The sequence below is a fragment of the Camelus bactrianus genome, chromosome 18 (genome assembly GCF_048773025.1).
Source record: "Camelus bactrianus isolate YW-2024 breed Bactrian camel chromosome 18, ASM4877302v1, whole genome shotgun sequence".
NCBI classification, from domain to species: Eukaryota; Metazoa; Chordata; class Mammalia; order Artiodactyla; family Camelidae; genus Camelus; species Camelus bactrianus.
In genome coordinates, this window is record NC_133556.1 from 25,383,896 (window position 1) to 25,409,347 (window position 25,452).

The 25,452-nt window shown below is 49.1% G+C and overlaps 1 protein-coding gene across 3 annotated transcripts; it reads left to right on the top strand.

The window, feature by feature from the left end:
* The first annotated feature begins 1,283 nt into the window (after positions 1-1,283).
* Positions 1,284-10,466, top strand: SEPTIN12 (septin 12). 3 transcript variants are annotated; one of them, XM_010949937.3, is made up of 10 exons: positions 1,284-1,565; positions 3,449-3,574; positions 3,646-3,727; positions 5,298-5,435; positions 5,577-5,694; positions 5,792-5,887; positions 6,012-6,014; positions 9,032-9,128; positions 9,984-10,035; positions 10,121-10,466. In XM_010949937.3, the coding sequence occupies exons 1-10, from the start codon at positions 1,403-1,405 to the stop codon at positions 10,332-10,334; spliced, it is 1,089 nt and encodes a 362-aa protein (XP_010948239.2). In that variant the 5' UTR covers positions 1,284-1,402; the 3' UTR covers positions 10,335-10,466. The 3 variants fall into 3 exon arrangements, with proteins under 3 accessions (XP_010948239.2, XP_074201525.1, XP_074201526.1); XM_074345424.1 differs by lacking the exon at positions 6,012-6,014; XM_074345425.1 differs by lacking the exons at positions 5,298-5,435; positions 6,012-6,014.
* The last annotated feature ends 14,986 nt before the right edge of the window (positions 10,467-25,452 follow it).

A 25,452-nucleotide genomic window follows, 5' to 3' on the forward strand; every position in this document is an offset into this window, starting at 1 on the left:
CTGGAGTGTGCAACAGAGATCTTAGGATGGGCAAAACTTAATATGTGTTCTATCGGGCCTTTTACAGAGAACATTGGCCAACGTCTGAGACGCGGATTGCTTAGGGCTTGCAAACTCAGGTGCCAGGAAACAGGTGAGAAAGGACAAGCCAAGTGAGATGGACTTGGTTTAAGAAACATCAGAGAGACATTAGGGGGAGGTGAGGACTATGGCAAACTGGAGAGCACGTAGCCCAACTTAACAGGGCAGCTCGAGTCAGCTGTGGGCTGGGCCGGGACTTGCCAGGGCTTACAGTCTCCACGAAGCAGCAGAAATCTAGGTGTTCCTGTAAACAAGAAAGGAGGCTGTAGAGGGTGAGCACGTGGACTCGGATCCCAGCCCTGCCTCTTCCTTACTGTGTGACCTTGAACCACTCTCCGGACACTCTCTTATCTGTAAACTGGTGGCAGTTACAGCACTTACGTCATAGGGCTGTGATGATTACTACGTTAACATCCTGGGGCTCTTAGAACCGTGTCATGCACAAACAAAACACGGGGTATGTTGGCAATTTAAAACCCTGTGGCACTGGCAACTGACAGACTAAAGAAAACACGTGGATGTTTTGCCTTCCAGCTGTGGGTCACAAGTCTGCTTCCCCGCAGAGTGCTTAAGGGGCATGAACTTGGAAGCCCGAGGGACTGGCTGAAGCCCAGCTCTGCCACTTAGCAGCCAGGTGACCTTGGGCAAGGGAGCCGCCTTGGGGGCCTGGGTTCCTGTCTGTAGAGCTAGGATCATTGTGAGGGTTATAGGGCAGGGACCTGAAAGGGCCTGGAGGAGTGGCTTAGCTGTCGCAGTCCTTGGCCCCCTGCTGCAGAGAAGCTCCCCCAGGACCAGGGTCACAGGAAGAGGGTGGAACTCAGATTCTTCAGTTAACTGTCACCCTCCCCCCGCCCCCACCACACACACCAGGGTCTGCCAGGACAGGGCAGCCCCCAAAGCTCCCACAGGGACCCAGGGCCACCAGGTGCTACACGAGGCTGCTTCTCTCGCTCTCCGTCCCCCACAGGTCCAGCCCCTGGGTTTTGCCAGGCCAGCCACAGTCTGCTGGGGAAGTGTCTGAGCAGGGAGCCTGCCTGGGCCAAGGGTGTGGGAGGGACATATCCCTGGGGCTGGTGCACCTCAGAAAGGGAGTTCAGTCTCCCCTGAGATGCAGCTCCCCCAGACACCCCTCACCAAACCCCATGGGCCGTGGGACTTGGGGAACACATAGATCAGGGGGCATGAAGTATGGGAGTGCCTGTGAGCAGGGCTCAGGAGTCAAGGCTCAGAAACGAGACCTTGGGTGGTCCTCCACTGGAGCCCTAGCAACCCCCTTCTCCCCACCCAACCCTGATGACAGGCATCATTGTTCCTCAGCCCCATGGACCCCCTGAGGCAGCCCCCCTCCCCCTGCTCACCAAGGCCTTCCAGCCCCAGGACACAATCCTGCGAGATGCTTGGTTACGTGGGCATCGAGGCCGTGCTGGACCAACTGAAGATCAAGGCCATGAAGATGGGGTTTGAGTTCAACATCATGGTGGTGGGTGAGTGAGGGCAGGGGCTTTTACGGGAGGACAGACCAGTGGATGCCACCCCGTGGGCCTGGATGTGTCGCCTCTCGGAGCCTCAGTGTCCCCATCTGTAAGGTGGGCCTGACAGTTATACCTCACAGGGGGGCTATAGCTGAAAATCTGGGAAACACTGAGTCGCTGAAAGACAAAAACCACCCATGAAGCCCCAACCCGAACAGAGCAATAAAGGAGAGACCATGGCAGGGAGTGGGGAACTCTCAGACTCAGATCCTGGTCCCAGGCCTTAACGCCCACCAGTGTGTGATCTGGGGCACGTCCCCTGACCCCTCTTTGCCTCAGTTTCCTCATCTGACCTGGCACAGTGCCTGGCATCAGGGAGGTTCTCCAAGGGTCGGTTTATCTGGAATCGCATTTTCATATATGCAGAATTAATGTTGTAACTCAAAAACTACACTTCTAAAAAAATGAACTGGATACCATAGAACAGAAAATGTCAGAGTGTGTTGCCCCAGCTAAGAGCATTATTCTAAGGCAGGGCTACCCAGTAGAAAGGTACTAGGAGCCACATCCATAATTTTAAGTTTCCTAGTAGCCTCCTTTTAAAAAAAAGTAAAGAGAAACAGGAAAAATTAATTTTAACTGTCTTTTTTATTTAACTCAACACATTTCTAAATACTGTCATCTTGACATGTAATCCATATAAAACATTATTCATGAGATCCTTTTTGTTCTTTATGTCATACCAAGCCTGCAAAATATGGTTTGTTCTTGTCCACCGATGGCACACCTCAATTCACGTTGGCCAGGTGGCCATATTGCCGCTGGCAATAGCCAGGCAATATCACCTGTATTGGATAGCACAGCCCAAAGGACAGTTTCAGTCAGACACACAGAGGTGTGTCCAGCCATGATGTAGGATGTGTCCTACTGCGGGGCGTGGTCTGCAGAGTTTGAGAAGCCCCCAGGGCAGGGAGAATGGACCATCTACAAGCCCAGGCAGCCTGGGGGAAACTTGCCTAGTAGCTCTGAGCAAAATAAGCCAGATATGAAAGATGTCGAGGATGGGCAGCAACTGCACCCCGCTGATAAAGTCAGGAGAGCGGCTGTCCCTGTCCCTGGAGCTGTGTTAATAGTTACTGAGACGAGGCAGGAGTGGGCTTGGGGTAGCTGTGTGTTGTGTCTCTTGATCTGGCGCTGCACGCACAGGTTGTTTTATATGTAAAAATGCTTTGACCTGCCCATCCACGGATAAATGGATAAACACAGCATGGTCCAACCATTTGGTGGAGTATTATTCAGTCATGAAAAGGAATGAAGTACCAGTCCATGCTACAATGTGGGTGAATCTTGAAAGCATTATGCTGAGAGGGAGGAGCCACAGACAAAAGGACAATATTGCAGGATTCCATTTATATGAAATGTCCAGAAAACAGATGTGTGGTTGCCTGGGGCTGGCAGGAGGGGGCGTGGGGAGGAAGTGCTTAATGAGTATAGAGTTTCTTTTTGGGCTGATGAAAATGTTTTGGAGCTAGATAGAGGTGGTAGTTGCACAACACTGTGAACGTACTCAATGCCACTGAATTGTACACTTTAAGTGGTTAATGTTAATTTTTTATTATATGAATCTTGCTTCAATTAAAAAATGAGGGAGGAGGATAATATCTCAGTGGTAGAGCACATGCTTAGCATGCACGTGGTCGTGGGTTCAATCCTCAGCATCTCCATTAAAAAAAAAGTAGGGGGAGGCGTTGAGCTGGAGACGTATGATAATACGCACTTTTCCGTAAGTGTGTGATACTTAGCAAACAGTTCACTTTCCAGAACAGCTTATTTAAGAGCTTCCAAAACACTGCCTAACCCATTCACCATTGTTGGTGCCATGTGGTTCCTCACAGGGCAGAGCGGGCTTGGCAAGTCCACGATGGTGAACACGCTCTTTAAGTCCAAGATGTGGAAGTCCACCCTGCCAGGCCTGGGGGTGCCCACGCCCAAAACGCTGCAGCTGCAGTCGGTGACCCACGGTGAGTGAGACCCGCCTCCCTCCACCCCACCCACCCAGGCCCAGCCTCTGCCCCTTCACTCTCCCCCCCAGTCATCGAGGAGAAGGGCGTGAAGCTTAAGCTGACCGTGACTGACACACCCGGCTTCGGGGACCAGATCAACAATGACAAATGGTGGGTCCTCAGCAGGGGTGGGGGGTGAGGGAAGACCAAGCCCTGGCTGCCCCTGCCCCTCCGGTCTCTGGGAGCCACCTGGCTGTGGCACCTTTGAGGCTCAGTTTATTTGTCTATGCAATGGGTTTGTGCAACCATCCCTCCCAGATCCAAGGGAGTCAAGTAACTTGAAGGTCTAGCTCACTGCCTGGCACACAGTAAGTGCTCAATAAAGGCTGTGGTGTGGCAGGGGGTTAGAAGCTCACAGTCCAGAGTCAGGACCCCTGGGTAGACTGCTTCCCAGCTGCATCACCTCGGACTGGCCACCAAAGCTCTCTGAGCCTCAGCTTCCTTCTTTGTAACTTGGAACTGATGACACGCCCCTTGCAAAGTTGTTCAAGGCTCTCAATGTAAGACACACACACACACATATATATGCATAATCAGGACTGGCTGCACAACTTGTGGGACCCAGTGCAATGAAAATGGGAGGGCCCTATTTAAAAAGCACTGAGAACTTTAAGACTACGTCCGCAGAGTGTTCAGACCTGCGTGGGCCCTTCTAAGCCCAGACCCCTGTGTAATGGCTCCATTCACATTCCCACAAAGCCAGCCCTGCACACAATGCCTCACATAGCACTTACCACGTGCAAGCTCTGTCCTAGACACAAGGATACAGCAACGAACAGAGCCGAAGAACATCCTTGTCTCCACGGAATGTACATTGTAGTGGGGGTGGGGGCAATCGATGAACAAAATTAGTCAGCTGTATGGAGGCTGAACCTGAACTCTACCACCCACACGGTACACTTCTGGGAGTGAAAGTACAGAGCTGTAATGGGCAGGGGTAGGGGTGTGCAATTTTAAGCGGAGTGATCAAGGAAGACCTCACAGAAAAGGTGACATCTGGGCAAAGACTTCCAGGAGAAGAATTAGCTATGTGCACACGCAGGGGAAGAGTGTTCAAGGCATGTGCCTAGAAGGTGGCATGTGCAAAGGCCCTGAGGTGGGGTGGCTGGGGGAACCTGAGTGATAGGGAGAGGAGGAGGGGCAGGCAGGCAGGATCAGTAGTGGGATCCAATAGGGCCTTGAAGGGCAACATAAGGGACTTGAGCTTTTTTTTTTTTCTGACCACTGGAGGCTGAGCAGAAAGGGGAGGTGATCTGACTCCTGGTTTTAAAAGAATGTTTTTGGCTGCTGTGTTGACAGTAGTCCTGCAGGGAAAGGGACCCAGGGAGAGGAGGCTGGAGACCATTGCAACAGTCAGGCAAGAGTCCCTGGTGGTTTGAACCAGGTTCAGCATTTCTCTCCTTTAATGCTCACTCCTCCCTTACAAAGTAGCTGCTCTTATCGTCCCCATTTTACAGAAGAGGAAGCTGAGGCCTCAGCTGGAGAAGGGCAGGGGCCTCTCTGATGATGCAGAGGAGTTGGTGGAGGGTACTCAGGTAAACAAAGGCCTCAGGTTGTGCAAAACTGAAATTCCTGTATCCTGGGCAAACTGGGCGATTGGTCATCCTAACAGGAGATTCCCCAGAGGACCCGGGGTGGGGGCTTCTGGCAAGGTTCTGAGGTTGGGCATCTCCTGCCCCAGCTGGGACCCAATCCTGGGCTACATCAATGAGCAGTACGAGCGGTACCTGCAGGAGGAGATTCTCATCACCCGCCAGCGCCACATCCCTGACACCCGGGTGCACTGCTGCGTGTACTTCGTGCCACCCACCGGACACTGGTGAGGTGGCTGGGCCCACAGGTGGAGGGCCATCTGCGTGGGGTGGACAGGAGAAGGAGGAGGAGTCCGTGGCATGGGCTGCGAACTGGCATCGCCTCACTCACTCACACACTCGCCACCGTCACTGTCCTGCCTAAGCAGCCTGCGGCCCCTGGACATTGAATTCCTGCAGCGCCTCTGCCAGACTGTGAATGTGGTGCCCGTGATTGCCCGGGCTGACAGCTTGACCATTGAGGAACGAGAGGCCTTCAGGCGCAGGGTGATCTGGGCGCCTGGGGCCAAGCTGGGGGTCGCTGGGGTTGGGGAGCAGGCAAAGTATACAGGGTGGGCTGAGGTTACCCAGGTGCTGTCTGCAGATCCAGCATAACCTGAGGACCCACTGCATCGAGGTGTACCCCCAGAAGTGCTTCGATGAGGACATCAATGACAGGATCCTCAATAGCAAGATCCGGGTAGGAGGCTGTGGGAGGTGGGGAGGCTGGTGGGACCGAGCCTGGGCGATTTGCTTTCCACTCATGCTTTCCATCTGAAGATTCGTCTCTCTTCACAACTTGGGGAAAGTTCATGTATTTCTAGCAGGTGTGAATCTCCATCCATCCACAAACTCAAGAAGTAGGTCATATCAACAACCCCCAGAAAGGGAGAAAGTGTTTGCAAAGGAGATATCTGATAAGGGATTTGTACCCTGAATATATAAAGAACTCTTACAAATCAACAATAAAAGGCAAGTAAGCCAATTTAAAAATGGGCAAAGGCGGGGTTATAGCTCAGTGGTAGAGTGTATGCTTAGCATGCACGAGGTCCTGGTTCAATCCCCAGTACCGCCATTTAAAAAAGGAAAAAGAAAAATAGAAATGATCAATGAGAAAGAAAAAAATTTCATAGAAAAAAATTCATATGGCTATATGGTCAACCTCATTAACAACCAGGAGAATGCAAAATAAAGGGTGTATATGTATAAAAAAAATGGGCAAAGGATTTGAATGGACATTTCCCCAAAGATTTTACACACATGGTTAGTAAGAATATGAAAAAGATGTTCGCGGTCATCAGTCATGAGGGAAATGCAAATCAAAGCCGCAATAAGATACCACTCCACGCCCACTAGGGTGGCGATTATCAAAATGACAGACAATGACAAGTGTTAGTAAGGAATTGGACAAACTGGAACTTTCATGCGCTGCTGGTGGGAATGTCAAATGGTGCATCCGCTTTAGAAAACAGTCTGGCAGTTCTTCAAAGGTTAGACACTAGCCTAGTGACCTAGCATTTCCACTCTAATAAGAAATGAAGCCTGTGTTGGGAAGAGGGTGAAGCTCAGTGGTAGAGTGCATGCCTAGCATGCACGAGGTCCTGGGTTCAATCTCCAGTACCTCCATTTAAAAAAAAAACCCTAATTACCTCCCCCCGCAAAAGAGAAGAGACAAGTAAACAATAAATAAATCAAAATTTTAAAAAACATGACTATGTGAATTGTATCTCAATAAAGCTATTTAAAAAAAGAAAACCTATGTCAACATAAAAACTCATATACAAGTGTTCCTAGTAGAATTATTCATAATGGTTAAAAAGTGAAACAGTCCAAATGTCCATTAATTTATAAATAGATGAACAGGGTGCTGGGTATAGCTCAGTGGTAGAGCACATGCTTAGCATGAGCGAGGTCCTGGGTTTAATGTCATACCTCCATTTAAAAAAAAATAGATAAATAAATGTGGTCCATCCATCTGATGGAATAGCCATAAAAAGAAATAAAATTCTGATAGACGCTATAGTGTGGATAAACCTTGAAAATGTAAAAGCCAGACCCAAAAAGCCAAATATTATATGACTCCGTTACATGATGTCCAGAATAGGCAAATGTATTGAGACAGAAAATAGATTCGTGGTTGCCAGGGGCTAGGAGGTTTGGGGGAAACGGGGAGCGAATGCTAAAGTGTAGGGGTTTTCACTTGGGGGCGATGAAAGCGCTCTGCAATTAGATTGTGGTGTTGGTTGCACAATCTTGTGAACATATTAAAAACCACTGAACTGTACCTCTAAATGGACAAGTTTTATGGTATGTAAATAATATCTCGGTAAAGCTGTTACAAGGAAGAAAGGAAAAAAGAAGGGGAAAGAAAGAAAGAGAGGAAGAGAGGAAGAGAGGAAGAGAGGAGGCGAGGGAAAATAGTATCTTCATTTTCTCTGAATCAACTGAACTCCAACTGCAAGTCCCCATATTGTTGTCCTTGTGGTACATTCTGTCAGTCTGTCTGGATCCTGCAAAGCACTTGGGTGAGGCATCCACCTCCCCCAGGGACCCTGTTAGCCTACACAGCACTTCTGCTTGGATTAGAAAAAGGCAGTAGCTTCCTTCACAGACGGGGCCTTGCATGGGATTTCAGCCCTACACAGCCTCATAGCCAGATGCCTTTGTGCAGTGCACAAACTGCACATTTGTACTTGGAAGCCCTGCTTCCCAGTTGGCACCAAATTTCTTTTCACATTCCCTCTTTCCACTCCCCGCTGGAGCAATGAACAGCATTTCCTGTGAAAGATTCAAAGAACCTTGACCTCCTGCTTTCTGTCCTGAGGCCGGCAAAGACAGCAGCGTGGCCACAGCTGGAACAGAACTAGGGGGAAATGAAGGAGAATATATTCAAATTAACACTTCAATAAATCATCCAGATGTGTAACATTGATTGAAGGTTGACAACGGGCTGGTATATAATAAGTATGCAACAGATAGTTGTTATTAGCATCAATTTATTCCCCATCACAACCTAATTCTTAGAGACAAAAACAAACCACATGCAGCACTTGGGGGGTTTTGTTTGTTTGCTTGCTTTGTTTTGGCATGGGAGGTAATTAGGTTTTTATTTATTCACTTATTATTTTTTTTAAATGGAGGTACTCGGATTAAACCCAGGACCTCATGCATGCTAAGCACACGCTTTACCACTGAGCTCTACCCTCCCCGCTCAGCACTTGGGAGTTTAATCTCCACTTCCTTTCTGGCCATGAACAAGTAAACAACTGGAATTTCCACAGGGCTTAGCAAACTTTTGTGAAGGGCTAGACGATGGTAAATATTTTAGACTTTGTGGGCTACGAGTCTGTGTTGGAATTATGCAACTCTGCGGTAGTAGCAGGAAAGAGTCAATGAATGGGCGGGACTGAATGAACTTGAATGTTTCGGCCAAGGAGCCATAGGTTGCTAACCACTGGTTTATAAATTCTCTCTCTTAACCCTCATGACAATGGTTGACGGTTTCACAGGTAAGAGATAGGGACAAGAGCAGGATTATATCATTAATACGACTCTGAGTAGTACTGGGTTTCCAAGATTTACTCTACGTACCTCTTAATCTTGCTAAGCCCTTCCCAGAGAGTCGCAAAGCCCTGCGTGGGTTCTGTTGTGACTCCCATTTTACAGATGAGGAAACTGAGGCGCCGATTAGACTTTGTGTCTTCTGACTTTAGATGTCTGTGCTCCTTCTCCCACTTTCTCTCCCCACAAAGGACAGCACCTTTCAAGTTCCTACCTTGGTGTCCTCTCTCTCCACTTCCCCAGTGGGACCAGCCCTCCCTCACATCTTGTCCCCTCCCCACAGGAACGGATCCCCTTTGCTGTGGTCGGGGCCGACCGAGAGCACCTGGTGAATGGGAGATGTGTCCTGGGCCGGAAGACGAAGTGGGGCATCATTGAAGGTCAGTGCAGGGACTCTGGGGAGGGCCCAGGGAGAACGGACTGAAAAGCCGCGCATGCCTTTGGCATCCTTACACCCACCATAGAGCCCCGTGTAGTTAAGCCCAGAGCCAAGAAACAGAGCCCTGGGGTCAATCTCCTTTGTGCAGCTGAGAGGCCCTAGGGAGGTAACCTGACTCTCTGGGCCTCAGTTTCCTTACCGTCAGGTGGGCATCACTGTAACATCAACCTCATAGGGCAGTCAGAGGGGTCAGAGCCACTCCTTTGCACGATGTCCGGCACCCAGAAGGTGCCCTATTTGCTCACCAGAATTGATTGTGGGCCTACCAAGTGCCGGGCACACGATGTGTGGTTCCTGAGGGGTACAGTGAAAGGGGGACCAGCAAGGTTTCTGTGCCCACAGAGCTGATGAGACAAGGACAGGTGGGAAAAGTAGAGTGAAGAAAACGTGCAGGGTAGGAGGGGGAGGTACCCAAGGGAGCAGAGGATGGGCCTGCTGAGGGCCAGGCCAGAAAGTGGAGGAGACGCAGCCCCGGCCTGAGTCCCTGACTTACCGATACAACTGTTAAAGGCAGGAAGTAGCACATATTATATGTGGCATAATAAACATCCTACACTCATTATTAAATGTATAATGATAAATGATCAGTGGGTTCCTTGGTTCAACAACTATTTGTAGAAGCCACCTGTACCAGGGCTGGGGGCGCTGGAATGAATGAAAGAATGGAGAAGGGAAGTGGGCTAACACGGGAGGTGCGGGGAGGGGCGGGGCGGCTGGCAGATGGCAGTGTGCTCGCTGAGGCCAAGGGCAGGGCTGCAGGCAGAGCCGCGCTCAGGGGCTCGGTGGTGTCTTGCAGTGGAGAACATGGCTCATTGTGAGTTCCCCCTCCTGAGAGACTTGCTCATCCGGTGAGCGAATGGGGAGCCCGGGGGGCTACGGGGGGCCCTGGAGGATTCTGTGGTCAATCCAGCCGTCCTGCCGCCCATCTCCCAGCACCCACCTCCAAGACCTGAAGGACATCACCCATAACATCCACTACGAGAACTACCGTGTCTTCAGACTGAACAAAAGCCACGTGCTGCCCCGTGGGCCCGGCTGGGTGAACCTGGCCCCGGGCCCGGCCCCCAGCCCTGCCAGTCCCCAGGCCACCCCCCGGACCATGAAGGTCTGCCGGTGGACCCAGGACAACTCGGACGATGAATGCTAAGCACTGGAGCACCCTGGGCCCAGGGTCTCCCGGACGCCATGGCACCCCCCAACCCCCCGCACACACCTGTATACTAGAGCGTGTATTAAAGGTGAACATTGCTTTTTGGGAAAAGCTGTGCTTTGAAAACAAAAGGTGTTTTGTAAATGTCTTCTTTGAGCTATTCTCAAATAAAATTGTGTTTCTTTTTAAAGTAACAGTATGAGACCCCAGGCCCTCAGGAGTCGTGAAGACCTGGGAGGGCCTCCCTTGGACAACCAGCCCCTTTCTGCCCCAGAACCAGAGTCAAGTTCCAAATCAGGCTCTGCGGTCCCAGTCCCTACCTCCTGGCACATGGCGTCATAAACACTTAAAACTTTGCCATCTTCCCAAAACTGTGTGCTCCCCCACCCCCCACCCCCTCACTCCTGCCTCCCCCTCTGCCTCAACCCACCCGGCAGACCAGAAGGAGGGAAACCAGCTCCAGCTTTGGAGTCTGGTGAAGCTATGTGAAAATCCCCACCCTGCCACTGACTTTGTGCGATTCAACCTTAGGCAAGTCACTTACTCTTCTGGGCCTCAGTTTCCTCATCTATAAAACGGGGATGGGGTGGGGTGTAGCTCAGTGGTAGAGAGCATGCTTAGCATGCACGAGGTACTGTTTCAAACCCCAGTACACCTCCATTAAAATAAATAAATAAATAAACCTAGTTACCTACCTTCCCACCTGCTGCAAAAAAAAAAAAGGGAGGTGGGGGTGATACTATGGCTCTCACAGCATTGCTGTGTGGACAAAATTGAGGAATTCACGGAATGTGCCTGCCACCCCTGGAGAAACAGCTCTCAGGGATGAGTAACAGGAGAGCACAGGTCCAGGGTGGAGGCTGTGCCTGCAGGGTGTGTGCCCTCCCCGGGACTCTCTGGAACCCTGGAAAGGAAATGGACTTCACGGAAGCCCATGCGGTACATGCAAGCTCCTGGAGGGCACGAGCAGGTGGGGAGCATTCAGTGAGTGACTGTGGGGTGTACTAGTCAGGGTTCTCCGGAGAAACAGAAGCAGTGGGGCGTGTGTAAGGAGATATATTACAGGAATTGGCTCCTTAGGTGAAGGTGGCGAGAAGTCCTGCTATCTGCCGTCTGTCTACAAGCTGGAGACCCAGGAAAGTTGGTGGTGTAATTCAGGGCAAGTTTAAAGGCGTGAGAATCGGGGGGTGGGGGACAGTGGTGTGAGTCACAGCCTGAGTCAAAACATCCAAGAACTAGGAGCTCTGATGGTCGAGGGCAGAGGGTGGATGTCTCAGCTCAAGCACACAGTAAAGTCACCTTTCCACCACCTCTTTTGTTCTATTCAAGCCCTCAGTGGACCAGACGGTGCTCACTTGCCTTGGGGAGGGGACTCTTTTTGCTTTAGTCTACTGAATCAAATGCTAACCTCTTCCGGAGACACCCTCACAGGCACACCCAGGAATAATGTTTTACCAGCCATCTGGGCATCCTTTAGCCCATGCAAGTAGACACATAAAATTAATCATCACATCAGCTCAAAGTCACCTCTGCCCTGAAACCCTCCTTGACTTCTCTAAGCCTATGTACTCGCTGCCCTCTCTGTGTACACGTCATGTGGTTTTCTGGTTAATCTCCCTATTGTCCAGTGGGACCTCTGTAAGGGCAGGGATACACAAGCTTCATACACGTGACAGGCACTCAGGACCTGGTGATTAAGTGAGTGAATCCTGCAATACCTGCCCCATAGTTATTTACCCACTGAATTTACAAACCTGCTGACTCCAGGTCTGGGGAACTCCCAGGGCCAGTGGGGACCCACACTATCCACAGCACAACATCTCACAGTTGGAGTATTACTGTGGATGAGCTGAACTCATTTCCAAGGTTAAGGTTATGGCCCCATCTACCTTTCAAAATCACATGCCCTTTGGTTCAGCAATTGCATTTCTAGGAATGGATCCCACGAATAGACTAGGATTTCACAGCCTCGGCACTATTGACATCTGGGGCCGGGTCAGCCCTTGTGGTGGGTGGTGGGGGCTGTTCTGTCCTTTGTAAGACAACCAGCAGCATCCCTGGCCTCACCCACTAGGTGCCAGTAGCACCGCCCCTCCTGTTGTGACAATCAAAGATGTCCCCTGTGGGCACAATCTCCCCAGTTGAGAACCACTGACAGTGGTACCTACTGCAGGAAAGAACACCGGTGGGGAATGGAAAGTAAATGCCATGTATTCGTTTCCTACAGCTGCTGTAACAAATTAGCACCAACTAGGAGGCTTCAGCAACACAGATTTTTATCCTCTCATAGCTCTAGAGGTCAGAAGTATGAAATTAATGTCCCTGAGCCAGAATCAAGGTGTCAACAGGCTTGCACTGCCTCTGAAGGCTCTAAGGGAGAATCCATATCCTTGCTCTTACCTGCTTCTAGAGGCCACTGTCATTCCTTGTTTCATGGTCCCTTCCTCAGTCTTGCTTCTGAAAGATCCTTGTGGCTACATTGGGCCCAGGGGGATAACCCAGGATCCCGTCCCCAACTCCAAATCATTAGCTTAATCCTTAATCACATCTGCAGAGTCCCTCTTATCATATAAGGTAAGAACATGTGTTCAGGGTCTGGAGTGGGAACAGGGGATATTTGGGGGCGGTTCTTCAGCCCACAACATCATGAAATATAAGGAACAAGGTCCTTAAAAAGAGTAAGGCAGCTCTGTGTTCATGCTAGGAATAGACTCCCAGGGCCCACCAGGTGCTGCTGCAGAGGCTGGGGGATGAGCAGAGAACAAAACCAATGGGCCGCCCTCAGAAGCTTGAACCTGAGTGGGGCAAGATGACAAAAGACAAAGCAAATACATAACATGTGAGGAGGCTGGATTGTGATGGGTACTCTGGCACCAAGTCAGGCACTGAAGAGGGATAGGACTGTCTGGGGTTGAGGGGGTTGCAATGTTAAGAAGGGGGTCTGGGGGCTCACTAAGAAGAAGATTTTGAATAAAAACATGAAGCAATAAAGGCATATCTGGGGACAGAGCATTCCAGACAGAGGGAAAAGAGGACACTGCAAGTGCAAAGGCCCTGGGGCAGGAGTATGCTGGCAGTATTCAGGGAATAGAAGGCCTGTGTGGCTGAAGCAGCATGAACCAGGAGAGAGAATGGGAGGAAATGAGGACAGAGAGGTAGGGAAGGGCAGACACACAGTTGTTGCATTTGAACTGAACCCAGGACCTCGTGCTTACTAAGCATATGCTGTATCACTGAGCTACTAGCCTGTTAGGTGCTGCATTTGAATTCCTTATCATGACTCTTTGTACAGACAGATTGATTGCCTAAAAGTGTTGATGAGAGGAGAACAAGGAGCAATAGAAGTAGGCAGCACAGGGACAGAAATATCTGGAAGGGCACTGAAGACCCTGGGACCCACGGCTGCTTCCAGGGAGGGCAACGGGATTGGGGGTCAAGAGTGGGAAGGAGACCTAATTCTCACTCTATCTCCTTTTGTGCTGCATGAATGGCTTGTTAGCCAGAAGCATGTATTCCCTATTCAGAAAACATTACTACATTTAAAATATGAGCTGTACACCAGAAACTAACACAACATTGTAAATCAACTAGATTTCAATTAAAAAAAAAATTAGCTCAGTCCCTTCCCTGAAAGGATCTCCTCCCTCTAGGGTCACCTGGAGACACAAATAGAAAGCCACTGGCCTACCTCTCCCTTCCTGGTTCCTGGTCACCCTGCTTTGGCCCTCCCCCAGGCTCCAGTAGCCTCCTCTCACCGTGTTCAGACCCGGACTGCCCCTTTCTGATCACTAGGGCGATCTTTTCTTTTCCTTTTTTTTTTTTTTTTTTTTTTTTCTGGCTGTTGTGGGTGGTAATCCAGGGACAACTGGTCCTGCTCTCCGCTGCTGGCTTTCCTTACAGTCTGGAAGCTCTTGCCTTGCCTACGGGGACTGCAGCCCATACTTGGCACAGAGTCAGGTGTGTACCCAGAAATGGCTGTGCCCAGATTCCTCCTGCATCTCCTGACCCACATCAGCTGGGTGAGGGCAGAGGTCTCAGCTGGCGCATCTTGGGTTTCCCCAGGCCCAGCAGGCGCGATTACAAGTCCAGCTCTGCCCCTTTAAAACTGCTGGACTTTAGACAAGTCATCTGACATCTCGGAATCCACTTCCTCATGCAGAAAACAGGGGAAGCGCTCCAACCTCCTACCTCAGGTCTGTGTGTTCACAGATGCCCAGGTTCTTTGAGGAGCCTTTTTTTTTTTTTTTTTTTCTGATCGTTTTGTTCCTTTTTGTAGGTGTTGAGGGATTTCCTTTGTGTCATACATTAAGCAAGTTCATGTTGTGATGACACAGTCATTGTATTAACTAACAATGGTGGGCAGTTTTTAAATGAGTGAATTCCCACATGCCTGGTACAATAAAACCTTCCCCAGATTTCACGGACAAGAATGTTCTAGCAGCCTTATTTATGGTTGCCCATAACTGGAAACTCCAAATGTCAGATGACAGGAGAGTGGATAAATTGTGGCAGAGTCGCACAACAGGCTGCTCTTTGGCAATCAAAATGAACCTACCACCGCTGATACACACAACAGTATGGATGAATCTCACAGACCTAATGGTGAATGTAGAAGCCAGACAGCAAAGAGAACACATTCTGTGGATGCCTTCCACAGAGCTCAGAACCAGGAAAAAATCCATCGAAGGTGATGGAAATCAGATCTGTGTTTTGGGGCAAGGGCTGGAGGTACTGACTAGGGTGGGGCATGCGGGAGCCTTCTAAAGTATTGATAATAACCTATATCTTGATCTGAGACTACACAGGGGTACAGATTTGTCAGTCTTTGAGCCATACCCTTAAGATTTGTGCACGTTACCATAGCTATGTTATAGCTCAAGTAAAAATCTTAGATGACGAAGAGAAATTTATAAAAATTAAAATAGAGAGGGGAGGGTAATAGCTCAGTGCTAGAGCACCTGCTTAGCATGCGCGAGGTCCTGGGTTCAATTCCCAGAACCTCCATTAAAAAAAAAAACAGATTTAAAGATGACCTCTTTTAAAAAATTAAAATAACTATATATAAAATAAACAACACGGACCTAGTGTTTAGCACAGGGAACTATACTCAATTTCTTGTAATAACATATAATGGAAAAGAATCTGAAAAAATATTATATGTATGTATATGTATGATTGAATCACTTTGCTGTACACCTGAAAGTAACACTGTAAATCAATTACACTTCAATACAAAATTAAAATTAAAATTAAAATTAAAATAGAAACAGTATACAATCAATATTACCTGCTTTAAAATTAGCACTGCATTTATTTTAAATTATTTCTGAAAACATTTGCTAGGTTTCAATGCTTCAAGAATGCAAATTCCCAATAATGGTTATTTTGTTATTATTGCTGCTGTTAAAAAAAAAAGAAAAACCACATTAAGACTTGCAGTTTATGCCCCCTGTACTCCTGCCCAATCACATCTCTCTCCAACCCCTGCTCCACTACGCAGTGGGTAATCATCACCTTGAATTAGGTGTTTATCCAAATCCCAAGTACTTCTTTACATTTCTATTGCATATGCACGTATCCCTCAATTATATGTAGCATTGTTCTGCCTGTTCTTATAATTTATGGAAATGGTTTCATTCTGCCACTTGTTTTTTTGCTTAATACACTCTCTGTGAGATTTCTCCATCCATCATTCTGTTGACTGACATTTAGATTGTTTTTAGGTTTTATTGTTACAAACAACACTGCTCTGTACACAGAGGCAGTCTTTATTACTTACAAAATTAGCATATATTAAGCCTTTATTATGTGTCAGGCATTCTGTTGTCTCTTTAAGTCACAATGGCTCCTAATCCAGATGTTAGTATCCTCATTTTATTAATGAATTATCCTTTTTTCTGTTGTTGTTAGTGGAGGTATGGGGGATTGAATCCAGGACCTCATGCATGCTAAGCACACGCTCTACCACTGAGCTATACTCCACCCCCATGAGTTATTCTTGCCTTCTCTTTTCTTCACCACAACCCAATTAGCCATAGGGCCCTGCTGATTCTGCTTCAGGACTCTGGGTCAGATCCATCCCTCAGTGACTACCGCCATCACTAGTATTACATCAACTCTGGATCCTGGCAGCTTCCAGCTGATCTGACTGATCCCCTCTCTTCTCCCTGAGATCTGTACTCCAGAAAGCTTCCTCTCCTATCACAACCTATCCTGCTCGGACTCCTAAACTCTGCTGGTCTCCCGTTGCCCTTGGGATATAACCCTCAATCTTCACCAGAGCCTCTGAGGCCCTCTTGCATGGTCCCACCTCTCCAGCCTCGTCTCCCACACTTGGCTCCCTGCACCGGGTCACACTGGTCTCCTTTCTGTTTCTCAAATGCACCCTGATCCCTCCGGCCTCAGGACCTTCACACCTGCGGTTCTTTCTGTGTAAAACCCTCTCCCCTAGTTCCCCAGGCTACTCTAAGCTACCTTCACACTCCTTCACTCAACTGTCACTTCCATCCTCAGGGAGTCAGGGTTCCTCTTTCCTACCCCTTTTGTTACCAGCCTGAATTCTTGGCCTCCTTAATCAATAGAAATTGATAAGAGGGAAGAAGACAAATTCAGCCAAGGCTTTACTGGGACTCATGCAGCACAAGGGAGCAAAAACAAGTAATAGGTTCCCTTGCTCACTCCCTGAGGAGGGGGAGAGCTGGTGTCTTAAATGGGGTGAGGGTAGGGGCAGGTCCAGGGGTTGGGCTGGAGGGGGCACGTAGGTGATCTGCCCACCCCCATGGTGGTGCTGTGTGCAGGGATAATGCACAGAATCCTGCTTTTGCTCTGGACACCTCAGAAGTGGCAGTTGGGTTTTTGGCCCTTTTGTATCTTATTGCTTATATCTGGTCCCAACTGTGCATGAACACAGTTATTTTTAGTTCTTTATAATTTCTTTGTATCCTGTTGTTCCCTCTGGTGCAGACATTGCAGCCCAGGGTCCCAGGGTCCCACGGTCCCAGTTCCCAGGTCCCAGCCTGGGCATGCTCTGCAGCAAAGGGCCCAAGTCCCAGGTCCTGGCATGTTTCTCTTCACCAGCATTCACCAAAGAAACGACTAACCAACTATTTGTGCAATTATTTGTCCACTGTATGCCTTGCTTGGTAGAATGTAAGTTCCACGAAAGAAAGCACCTGTTCATCACCATGGTAACCCCAGCCTGGCAGAGCTGACAAACGGGATTGCTCAAAATACGGCTCTACGCAGCATGCCAATCAATGAAGTCAGAACACTCCCTCACTCCATACACAAAAATAAACTCAAAATGGCTTAAAGACTTAAATATAAGAAAAGACACGATAAATCTCCTAGAAGAAAACATAGGCAAAATATTCTCTGACATCAATCTTAGCAAGTTTCTCCTAGGGCAGTCTACCCAGGCAATGGAAATAAGCGCAAAAATAAACAAATGGGACCTAATTAAACTCATAAGCTTTTGCACAGCAAAGGAAACCATAAGCAAAACAAACCGACAGCCTACGGAATGGGAGAAAATATTTGCAAATGATGCAACTGGCAAAGGCTTAATTTCCAGAATATATAATCAGCTCATACAACTTAATAATAACCCAATCCAAAAATGGGCAGAAGACCTAAACAAGCAATTCTCCAGTGAAGACACACAAATGGTCAATAGGCACATGAAAAAATGCTCAATATCACTAATTATCAAAGAAAGGCAAATCAAAACTACAATGAGGTATCACCTCACACCATTCAGAATGACCATCATTCAGAAGTCCATGAATGATAAATGCTGGAGAGGTTGTGGAAAAAAGGGAACCCTCCTACACTGCTGGTGGCAATGCAGGTTGGTGCAGCCAGTGTGGAAAACAGTATGGAGATTCCTCAAAAGACTAAAAATAGACTTACCATATGATCCAGCAACCCCACTCCTAGGCATATATCCTGAGGGAACTCTAATGTGAAAAGATACATGCACCCCAGTGTTCATAGCAGCACTATTTACAACAGCCAAGACATGGAAGCAACTTAAATGTCCATTGATAAAGAAGCTATGGTATATTTATACAGTGGAATACTACTCAAAGAGAATAAAATAATGCCTTTTGCAGCAACATGGATGGACCTAGAGATCGTCATTCTAAGTAAAGTAAGCCAGAAAGAGAAAGAAAAATACCATATGAGATCACTCATATGTGGAATCCCCCCCTCAAAAAGAGGACACTATGAACCCATCTACAAAACAGAAACAGATTTGCAGACTTAGTAAACAATCTTATGGTTAACCAGGAAAGGGGGTGGGAAGGGATAAATTTGGTAGCTTGAGATTTACAAATGTTAGTCTCTATATATAAAAATAGTTTTAAAAAAATTTCTTCCGTATAGCACAGGGAATTCTGTTCAATATCTTGTAATAACCTTTAATAAAAAAATGTGAAAATGAATATATGTATGTATATGCATGACTGAGACATTGACACATTGTAATTGATTGTACTTCAATTTAAAAAAAGCAAGTAGTATAGTAAAATGTTTATTACAAAATCTAGGTACTATGTGTATAGTTGTTCAGCGTAAAAATACTTCCACTTTCCTGCATGTCTCAAAATGTTGATAATAAAAGCATAGTTAAATAGAAAAAAATATGGCTCTATGACTGAAGCATTATGCTGTACACCAGAAGTTTACACAACATTCTAAACTGACTATACATCAATAAATATATATATGTATGTATATACAAAAAATATATATATGGCTTTAAAAAATATATGTATGAATGGATGAAAGGGTTTTGAATGAGTTAATGTCCCCTATTCACAGATGTGGAGACCGAGGCTGAGAGTATGTAAGGAACTGTCCAGTGGCCTCCGCAAGGACAAGGTCGCGCCCACTCCAGTCTAAGCCCTTTCTCAGGCCCTGGCAGTGCTGCGTCCCAAGGAGACCCTCCAGGCGGCACTGCACTGCCTTGCCCCTGGGAGTCTCAGGCGCAGTGCGGGGCACTACGGGAAGTGTAGTCTGGCCTGCTTCCCCAGTCCGGCGCCCTTGAGTTCCACTTCCAGCAGGCACCTTCCTCGTGTGAGACAGCTGCAGTGGATCTGGGCTCCATCTTGGTCACCTCCCCCGTGGGACCTAGGTCAGCGTTCACAATAACTTGCATGTGCATGATGTAAGAAGTAAATATACTCATGCGCTGATATTATAAGGATGGGGTAACTACGTACAATACGCGTGCGAGGGCATTATATAAGGACCAGTGTACACCTGAGGTGCACACAACCCCTTGTACTACAATAAAGTGCTGTTTTGCTCCATGTCAACTCCTTGCACATTATGTTGGCTCCTCACGCATTCCTTCAGTTGGGCAGCTCACCTCTTTGGATCCCTCTCCAGCCTCCTGCGGCTGACACTTGGCGTAGTAGTTGGCAGGATCAGGTGAGTGCCCCTTCTGCTCTCCCTTCCTCTGACGGGGAAGCTCAGATGGAAACACTGTGGCCCCCTACCTCTTTACGGTACCCAGTAGCGGCCTATTTGCTGGCATGGGCCCCACCTGAAGACTGGGACACAGTGGCGCCCCCAGCTAGAGTTGTTGGAAAACAACGTCCCACAGGCCCACTGGGAGGCAGCAGGGAGGGTAGCCTGGATGTTTTCAACTGCTTTACGCCACGCCAGCCGAGAAAATAGAGAGTTACAGGTGCAAGTGGAGCAGTTACAGCGCAAGGAGGAGGAACTTGAGCAGAGACTCAGTATAACGGAAAAATGCCTGCATGGCTCCAGTTCCAACGCCTCTTCGGGAGTGGTGAGCACGGCCCCCCTTGTTCTGCTGCGTGTACAACCCGTGGTGCTGCAGCAGGTGGAACTGGAGGGAACTGGAGGGGAGTGCCTGCAGGGCCACGGCAGGCAACTCAACAAGCCACCTATACGTCTTATTCGTCGATGGAACTGTGGGACCTAGCAAAGCAGTGTGAACAGCGTATGGGTGAGTCAGTCCCTGCATGGCTACTGCGCCTTTGGGATGATAGGGCTGACCAGATTGAGCTATCTCCAAAGGAGATGGGCCCGCTGGCCAGCATAACAACTGTGCCCTTGTTGCGACAACGGCTGCAAAACATTTCCCAGTCTAGTGCTGATGCCGGCAACCATACATTGATAAACTGGTTGGTGGCTGCTGCACACACTGTATGGGACAGTGCAGGGGATTTACCTGAACACATGAGCAAATGGACCACGTATTTGGATTTAGTGCAAGTTGTCCGAGAAATGGGCATGCGCCAAGTTATGTTTGCTTTGCAATTCCACAGTCCAAATGAAGAAGTTCTTACAGCCTGGATGAAAGACTTGATTTTGGCTAACGGCCCAGCGGGAACATTTGGGATCATGGCAGCATTACTAGCGCCGTATGTAGACCACCCCATACATGAGGCAACTGAGGCTCTGGCTTGTCTAGGGGACATAAAGGTGCGCCAAAAGGGAGTACATGCTGCCAGGACTAAAGGTGAGTCCATGGCCTCCTCCCGTGCAATGACTAAAAATGGGAAGCCCACTCAAGGGGAAAAAAAGAGGAATGCTCCAATTCCGGGAGGGCCCCAGAAGGTAAGTCGCCGACAAATATGGTGCAACTTGCTGGCGGCTGGCTTGGACCATGCAAAATTGGACGGCCAACCATTGGAGGTCCTGATGGCCCTGTGGAAAAAATTATGGCCTGAGCAACAATACACCCTGTTGCCAGCCTTCCTACAGGCCCAAGAGGTGGCCCTTACTGATTTCCTCCCTGACTAGGGTTGAGGCTGAGGCGTTCGGAACGTGGGGAACCCAAGCAACCGGAGGCCACACGTTGAACTGACCATCCACTGGTCTCCCACGAACAAGTAGCGGATATTGGCATTAGTAGATACAGGAGCCTACATTACATTATTGTATGGAAATCCAGATTGCTTTAGGGGACCATGATACAGAGGGATACGGAGGCAAGCAAGTGTGAGCCAGATGAGTGACTCTGACTTTAGGTATTAGCCGCTTGCCCTCCGCTGCATATGAAGTACATGTATCCTCAAATAGCTGAATATATTTTGGGCATAGACATTTTACAGGGATTGCAAATACAGATGACTCAAGGGGAATTTCACCTGAGAGTTCGCATGGTGAAAACAGTTACACGGGGGCACCCCCATCGTGCACTTCTGGTTCTGCAACAGGCCACTCGAGTGGTGAACATCAGGCAATATCAGTTGCCGGGGGCCACGGTGAGATAGGACGGACTATCTTAAAACTTGAGGAAGCCGGTATTATTCAGCCAACGCATAGCCATGTAACTCTCCAGTGTGGCCTGTGTGGAAGCCAGACGGCTCCTGGAAGATGATAGTGGACTGTCGAGAACTGAACAAAGTCACCCCCATGCATGCGGCTGTGACAAACATAACAGATTTGATGGACCGGCTGTCCCATGAACTGGGTACTTGCCACTACGTGGTTGACCTGGCCAATGCGTTCTCTACAGACACAGCCCCTGAGAGCCAGGGACAGTCTGTGTTTACCTGGGAAGGAAGACAATGGACTTTTGTTGTATGATCGCAGGGATATCTGTGCAGCCCCACACTGTGCCACAGCCTGGTGGCCTAAGACCTGGCCACATGGAGCAAACCCGACACTATTCGTTTGTTCCATTATATAGATGACATAATGCTAACCTCTGACTCCCTTTCAGATTTAGAAACCAGTGTCACAGTGCTGCAAGAAGCCCTGGCGGGCTGGGGGTGGGCTGTGAATGAGGACAAAGTGCAAGGACCTGGATGTTCTGTCAAGTTTTTGGGTGTTGTCTGGTCAGGTAAGACCAAAATGCTGCCTGAAGTGGTGATAGACAAGATCCAGGCATATTCCCGCCCCGACACGGTTAAACAGTTACAGACTTACTTGGGCCTTCTGGGATATTGGCAGGTGTTTATCCCTCATCTGGCCCAAGTAGATAAACCCTCTATAAATTGATTAAGAAGGGAAAAGTCTGGGACTGGACAGATGAAGCCGAACATGCATTCTTAGAAACTAAGAGGGCGGTAGCCCAAGTGCAGGCGCTGCGCACCATCGATCCCTCCCTCCCCTTCTGGCTAACAGTCCGCGTGGATGATGATGTGTATTGTTGGGGCTTATGGCAAAAGCATGGGCAACGGAAAGTGCCCATAGGGTCCTGGTCTCAGCCGTGGAAACAGGCTGAATATCATTATTTCTTAATTAAGAAACAATTGTCAGCAACTTATGCATCCTCAGTAGCCACTGAGCCCCGGATGGTACGAACCACATACCCCACTGCAGGATAGATACATATGTGGGCAAAGCAACCCCAACTGACGACTGGGCAGACCCCAACCCTGACTAAGTGGGGTGCTTACTTAGAACAGAGAGCCCACTACACCACCAGCCCCTTGGCTGCAGAGCTGCAGCAGGGGTTAGGGCCTGTGAGATTTGTTGCACCTGCTTTGCAGACGCTCCCACATCAGGGGGTGGACCCCACACCTGGTCCCTTCCTCGAAGGAAAGGGACCACCCCCGGGGAACCCTTGGTACATGGATGGTTCTTGCAATGACAGTCTGCCCACTTGGGTTGCAATGGCATTGCACCCTGCCACCGAAGCCTTCTGGTGTGAGAGACGAGAGGGCCAGTCCAGCCAATGGGCTGAGCTACTGGCAGTATGGATGGTGTTAATGTATGAATCCAGCCCTTTGCAGCTCTGCACGGAAAGCTGGGCTGTATACCGAGGCCTCACACTATGGCTGCCCCATGGGCCACGCAGGACTAGATGATTGGGCACTGAACTCTATGGAGACAGCATATGTGGAAAGAATTGTGGGACAAAGGCCAAGAAAGTCAGTACACAATTTACCAGGTGCCAGGGCACCGCCCAGCCTTGGCACCGGGCAACGATGCCGCTGACACGCTAGCCCATCTTCGTTCTGTACAGGCCATGTCTCTGGGACCCAACATAGGTCCCTGGCTCCATAAGAAACTTGGCCATGTAGGCCCATACACAATGAGGCAGGCAGCCGACTGCGGGGACTGCAAGTTGAGCCAAGTTGAAGCCAAGAATGCCGTGCAGCCATGCCCATGGTGTGCTAATCGCCACCCAGACCGGCAGCGATGGCCCCAGCAGGCGGGGATGATTGCACAGGGGGTCCAGCCATTGCAGGTGTAGCAAGTAGACTACATAGGCCCATTTCTCCTAGCACAGGCTTGCCGTACCTGCTGACGGCAGTAGACACCACTACTGGCCTGGGTTTCGCTGACCATGTGCCCCAAGCTATGCAGGACTCTCCCATCGCAGCACTGGAACTTTTACAAACCTTTACAGGACTCCGTTAGAAATACAAAGTGATAGGGGGCCCCCTTTACTGCCCAACAGACCCAGGAATAGGCCAAGGAAAATGATATTAAATGGACACTGCGTGTGCCTTACTGCCCCCCAAGCAGCAGGAATGATTGAGCGATACAACAGCCTACTATAGGATAAATTAAGGGCCCTTTAACCACAAGGACGAGGCTGGAACATTGTACTGTCACAGGCGGTACATCTTTTAAATGAACAACCCTGCCGTACAGGTATGAGCCCACTAGATAAGTTATTACAGGGGACCATTAGGAGGCTCAAGATTGGGCCTGTAAAGGACGCCTCCAATATATCAATAGTAGGGTGCGTGTTAATATCACCTGCCCCCAGGGTCTTAAATTCGGGGTAGCAGGACACATGGACATGGAAGGGCCAGATTCAGGCTGAAGGCCCGGGTTAGCCCTTTTAGAACCATGAGGGGTGACAGGCTAAAGAAAGCCCTGCAGGTAACCTGTGAATGGCCTTTTGATGTACAGGTCACCCTAGGAAGGACGGGGGTGTCCCTTCTTAAGGGAGCAGAGGCCCTGCGACTCTAGGCAATTCTGCTGATAGCCTCCAAAGCACTTCCAAAGTGTAACCAACCCAGTACCGGAGGATTGGTGTGGTACCAGCGCCAAGGGCGGACAGCCCTTCCTGCCACTGTACTCTCCCAGGACGGTAAAGTAGCCTGCATCCTCCTGGAAGGGAGAGACTTGCCAGTTATGGTGTCCACCTCTGCTTTATCCTTTCGTCCAGGGTGACGAGGAATACCATATTTTCCTGGGCACACACATTTGTGCGAGTCCACAACGTCTCATTGTTGGCTCTGTACTGAACTTTCCATAGACGCAGGGGATGGACTGCTGTGGCACCTCCACCCCATGTCCGAAACTAATTGGAGCGCATTGACCTAATGAAACACCAACAGGACAACAAGATCACCCTGAGACTTGCAGCAGTGGACCACTGAAGATACGCTCTGTCGTGAGTGGGGCAACGACTCCCCTAATTGGAAGGGCAGTATGGAATGGGTAGGGGTGGATGAATAGTGTTCATATAAAATTAACAAGTCTAAGCCCCTTCTGTATCGAGCAGCGGTTTGAACTTGAGGCCCCAAACCGCACCGTAGGGTGGCTCCCCAAAAGGCTGTGTGCCAACATCACTCACAATGTAAATGCCTCCACGCGGTGGGATGGGTAGCGTTTGATTGTCACGAAACCCACCAATTTCCTGCCGCCAGGGTATCTGTGGGCATGTGGCACCCACGGATGGTCTTCTCTCCTGGCTAGGTAGACAGGGTGCTGTACTTGGGGTAAAGCTTACATGCCCGGGCACATCCGGCCCACCTTAATGGAGCACCCCGCGAACTGGTATCCGTTTCACACCCGGTGGCACCGTGAAAAGTGTGCAGCTTGGTGGTTTTATTCCCTGGGACTAGTCCTGCCTGGTGCCGGAACCATCAGTGTAGAGTTGCAGGTGGAGGCCCTAGCTCAGCACTTGTCAGCTGCAGTAAATATCACGAGGAAGGCCGTAGGTGAGTTTTAGATGAGACCACCCAAATGCGGAAGGTGGTATTACAAAACAGGATGGCGCTGGACATTCTCACTGCAAGCCAAGGTGGCACACGCGCTATGTTACATACTGAATGCTGTATTTACATACCAGATCATCAGAAGGAAGTAGCTGAGGCGCTACGAGAAATAGATCAGGAGCTAAATCACATAGACCGTGTAACTCAAGGCCCCCTTAACGACTGTG

Coding starts and splice junctions, on each gene's coding strand:
- SEPTIN12 (XM_010949937.3), top strand. CDS start 1,403: ATGGACCCCCTGAGGCAGCCCCCCTCCCCCTGCTCACCAAGGCCTTCC. Junction 3,575..3,645: donor GCTGCAGTCGGTGACCCACG/GTGAGTGAGACC, acceptor TCTCCCCCCCAG/TCATCGAGGAGAAGGGCGTG. Junction 10,036..10,120: donor CTGAGAGACTTGCTCATCCG/GTGAGCGAATGG, acceptor CCCATCTCCCAG/CACCCACCTCCAAGACCTGA.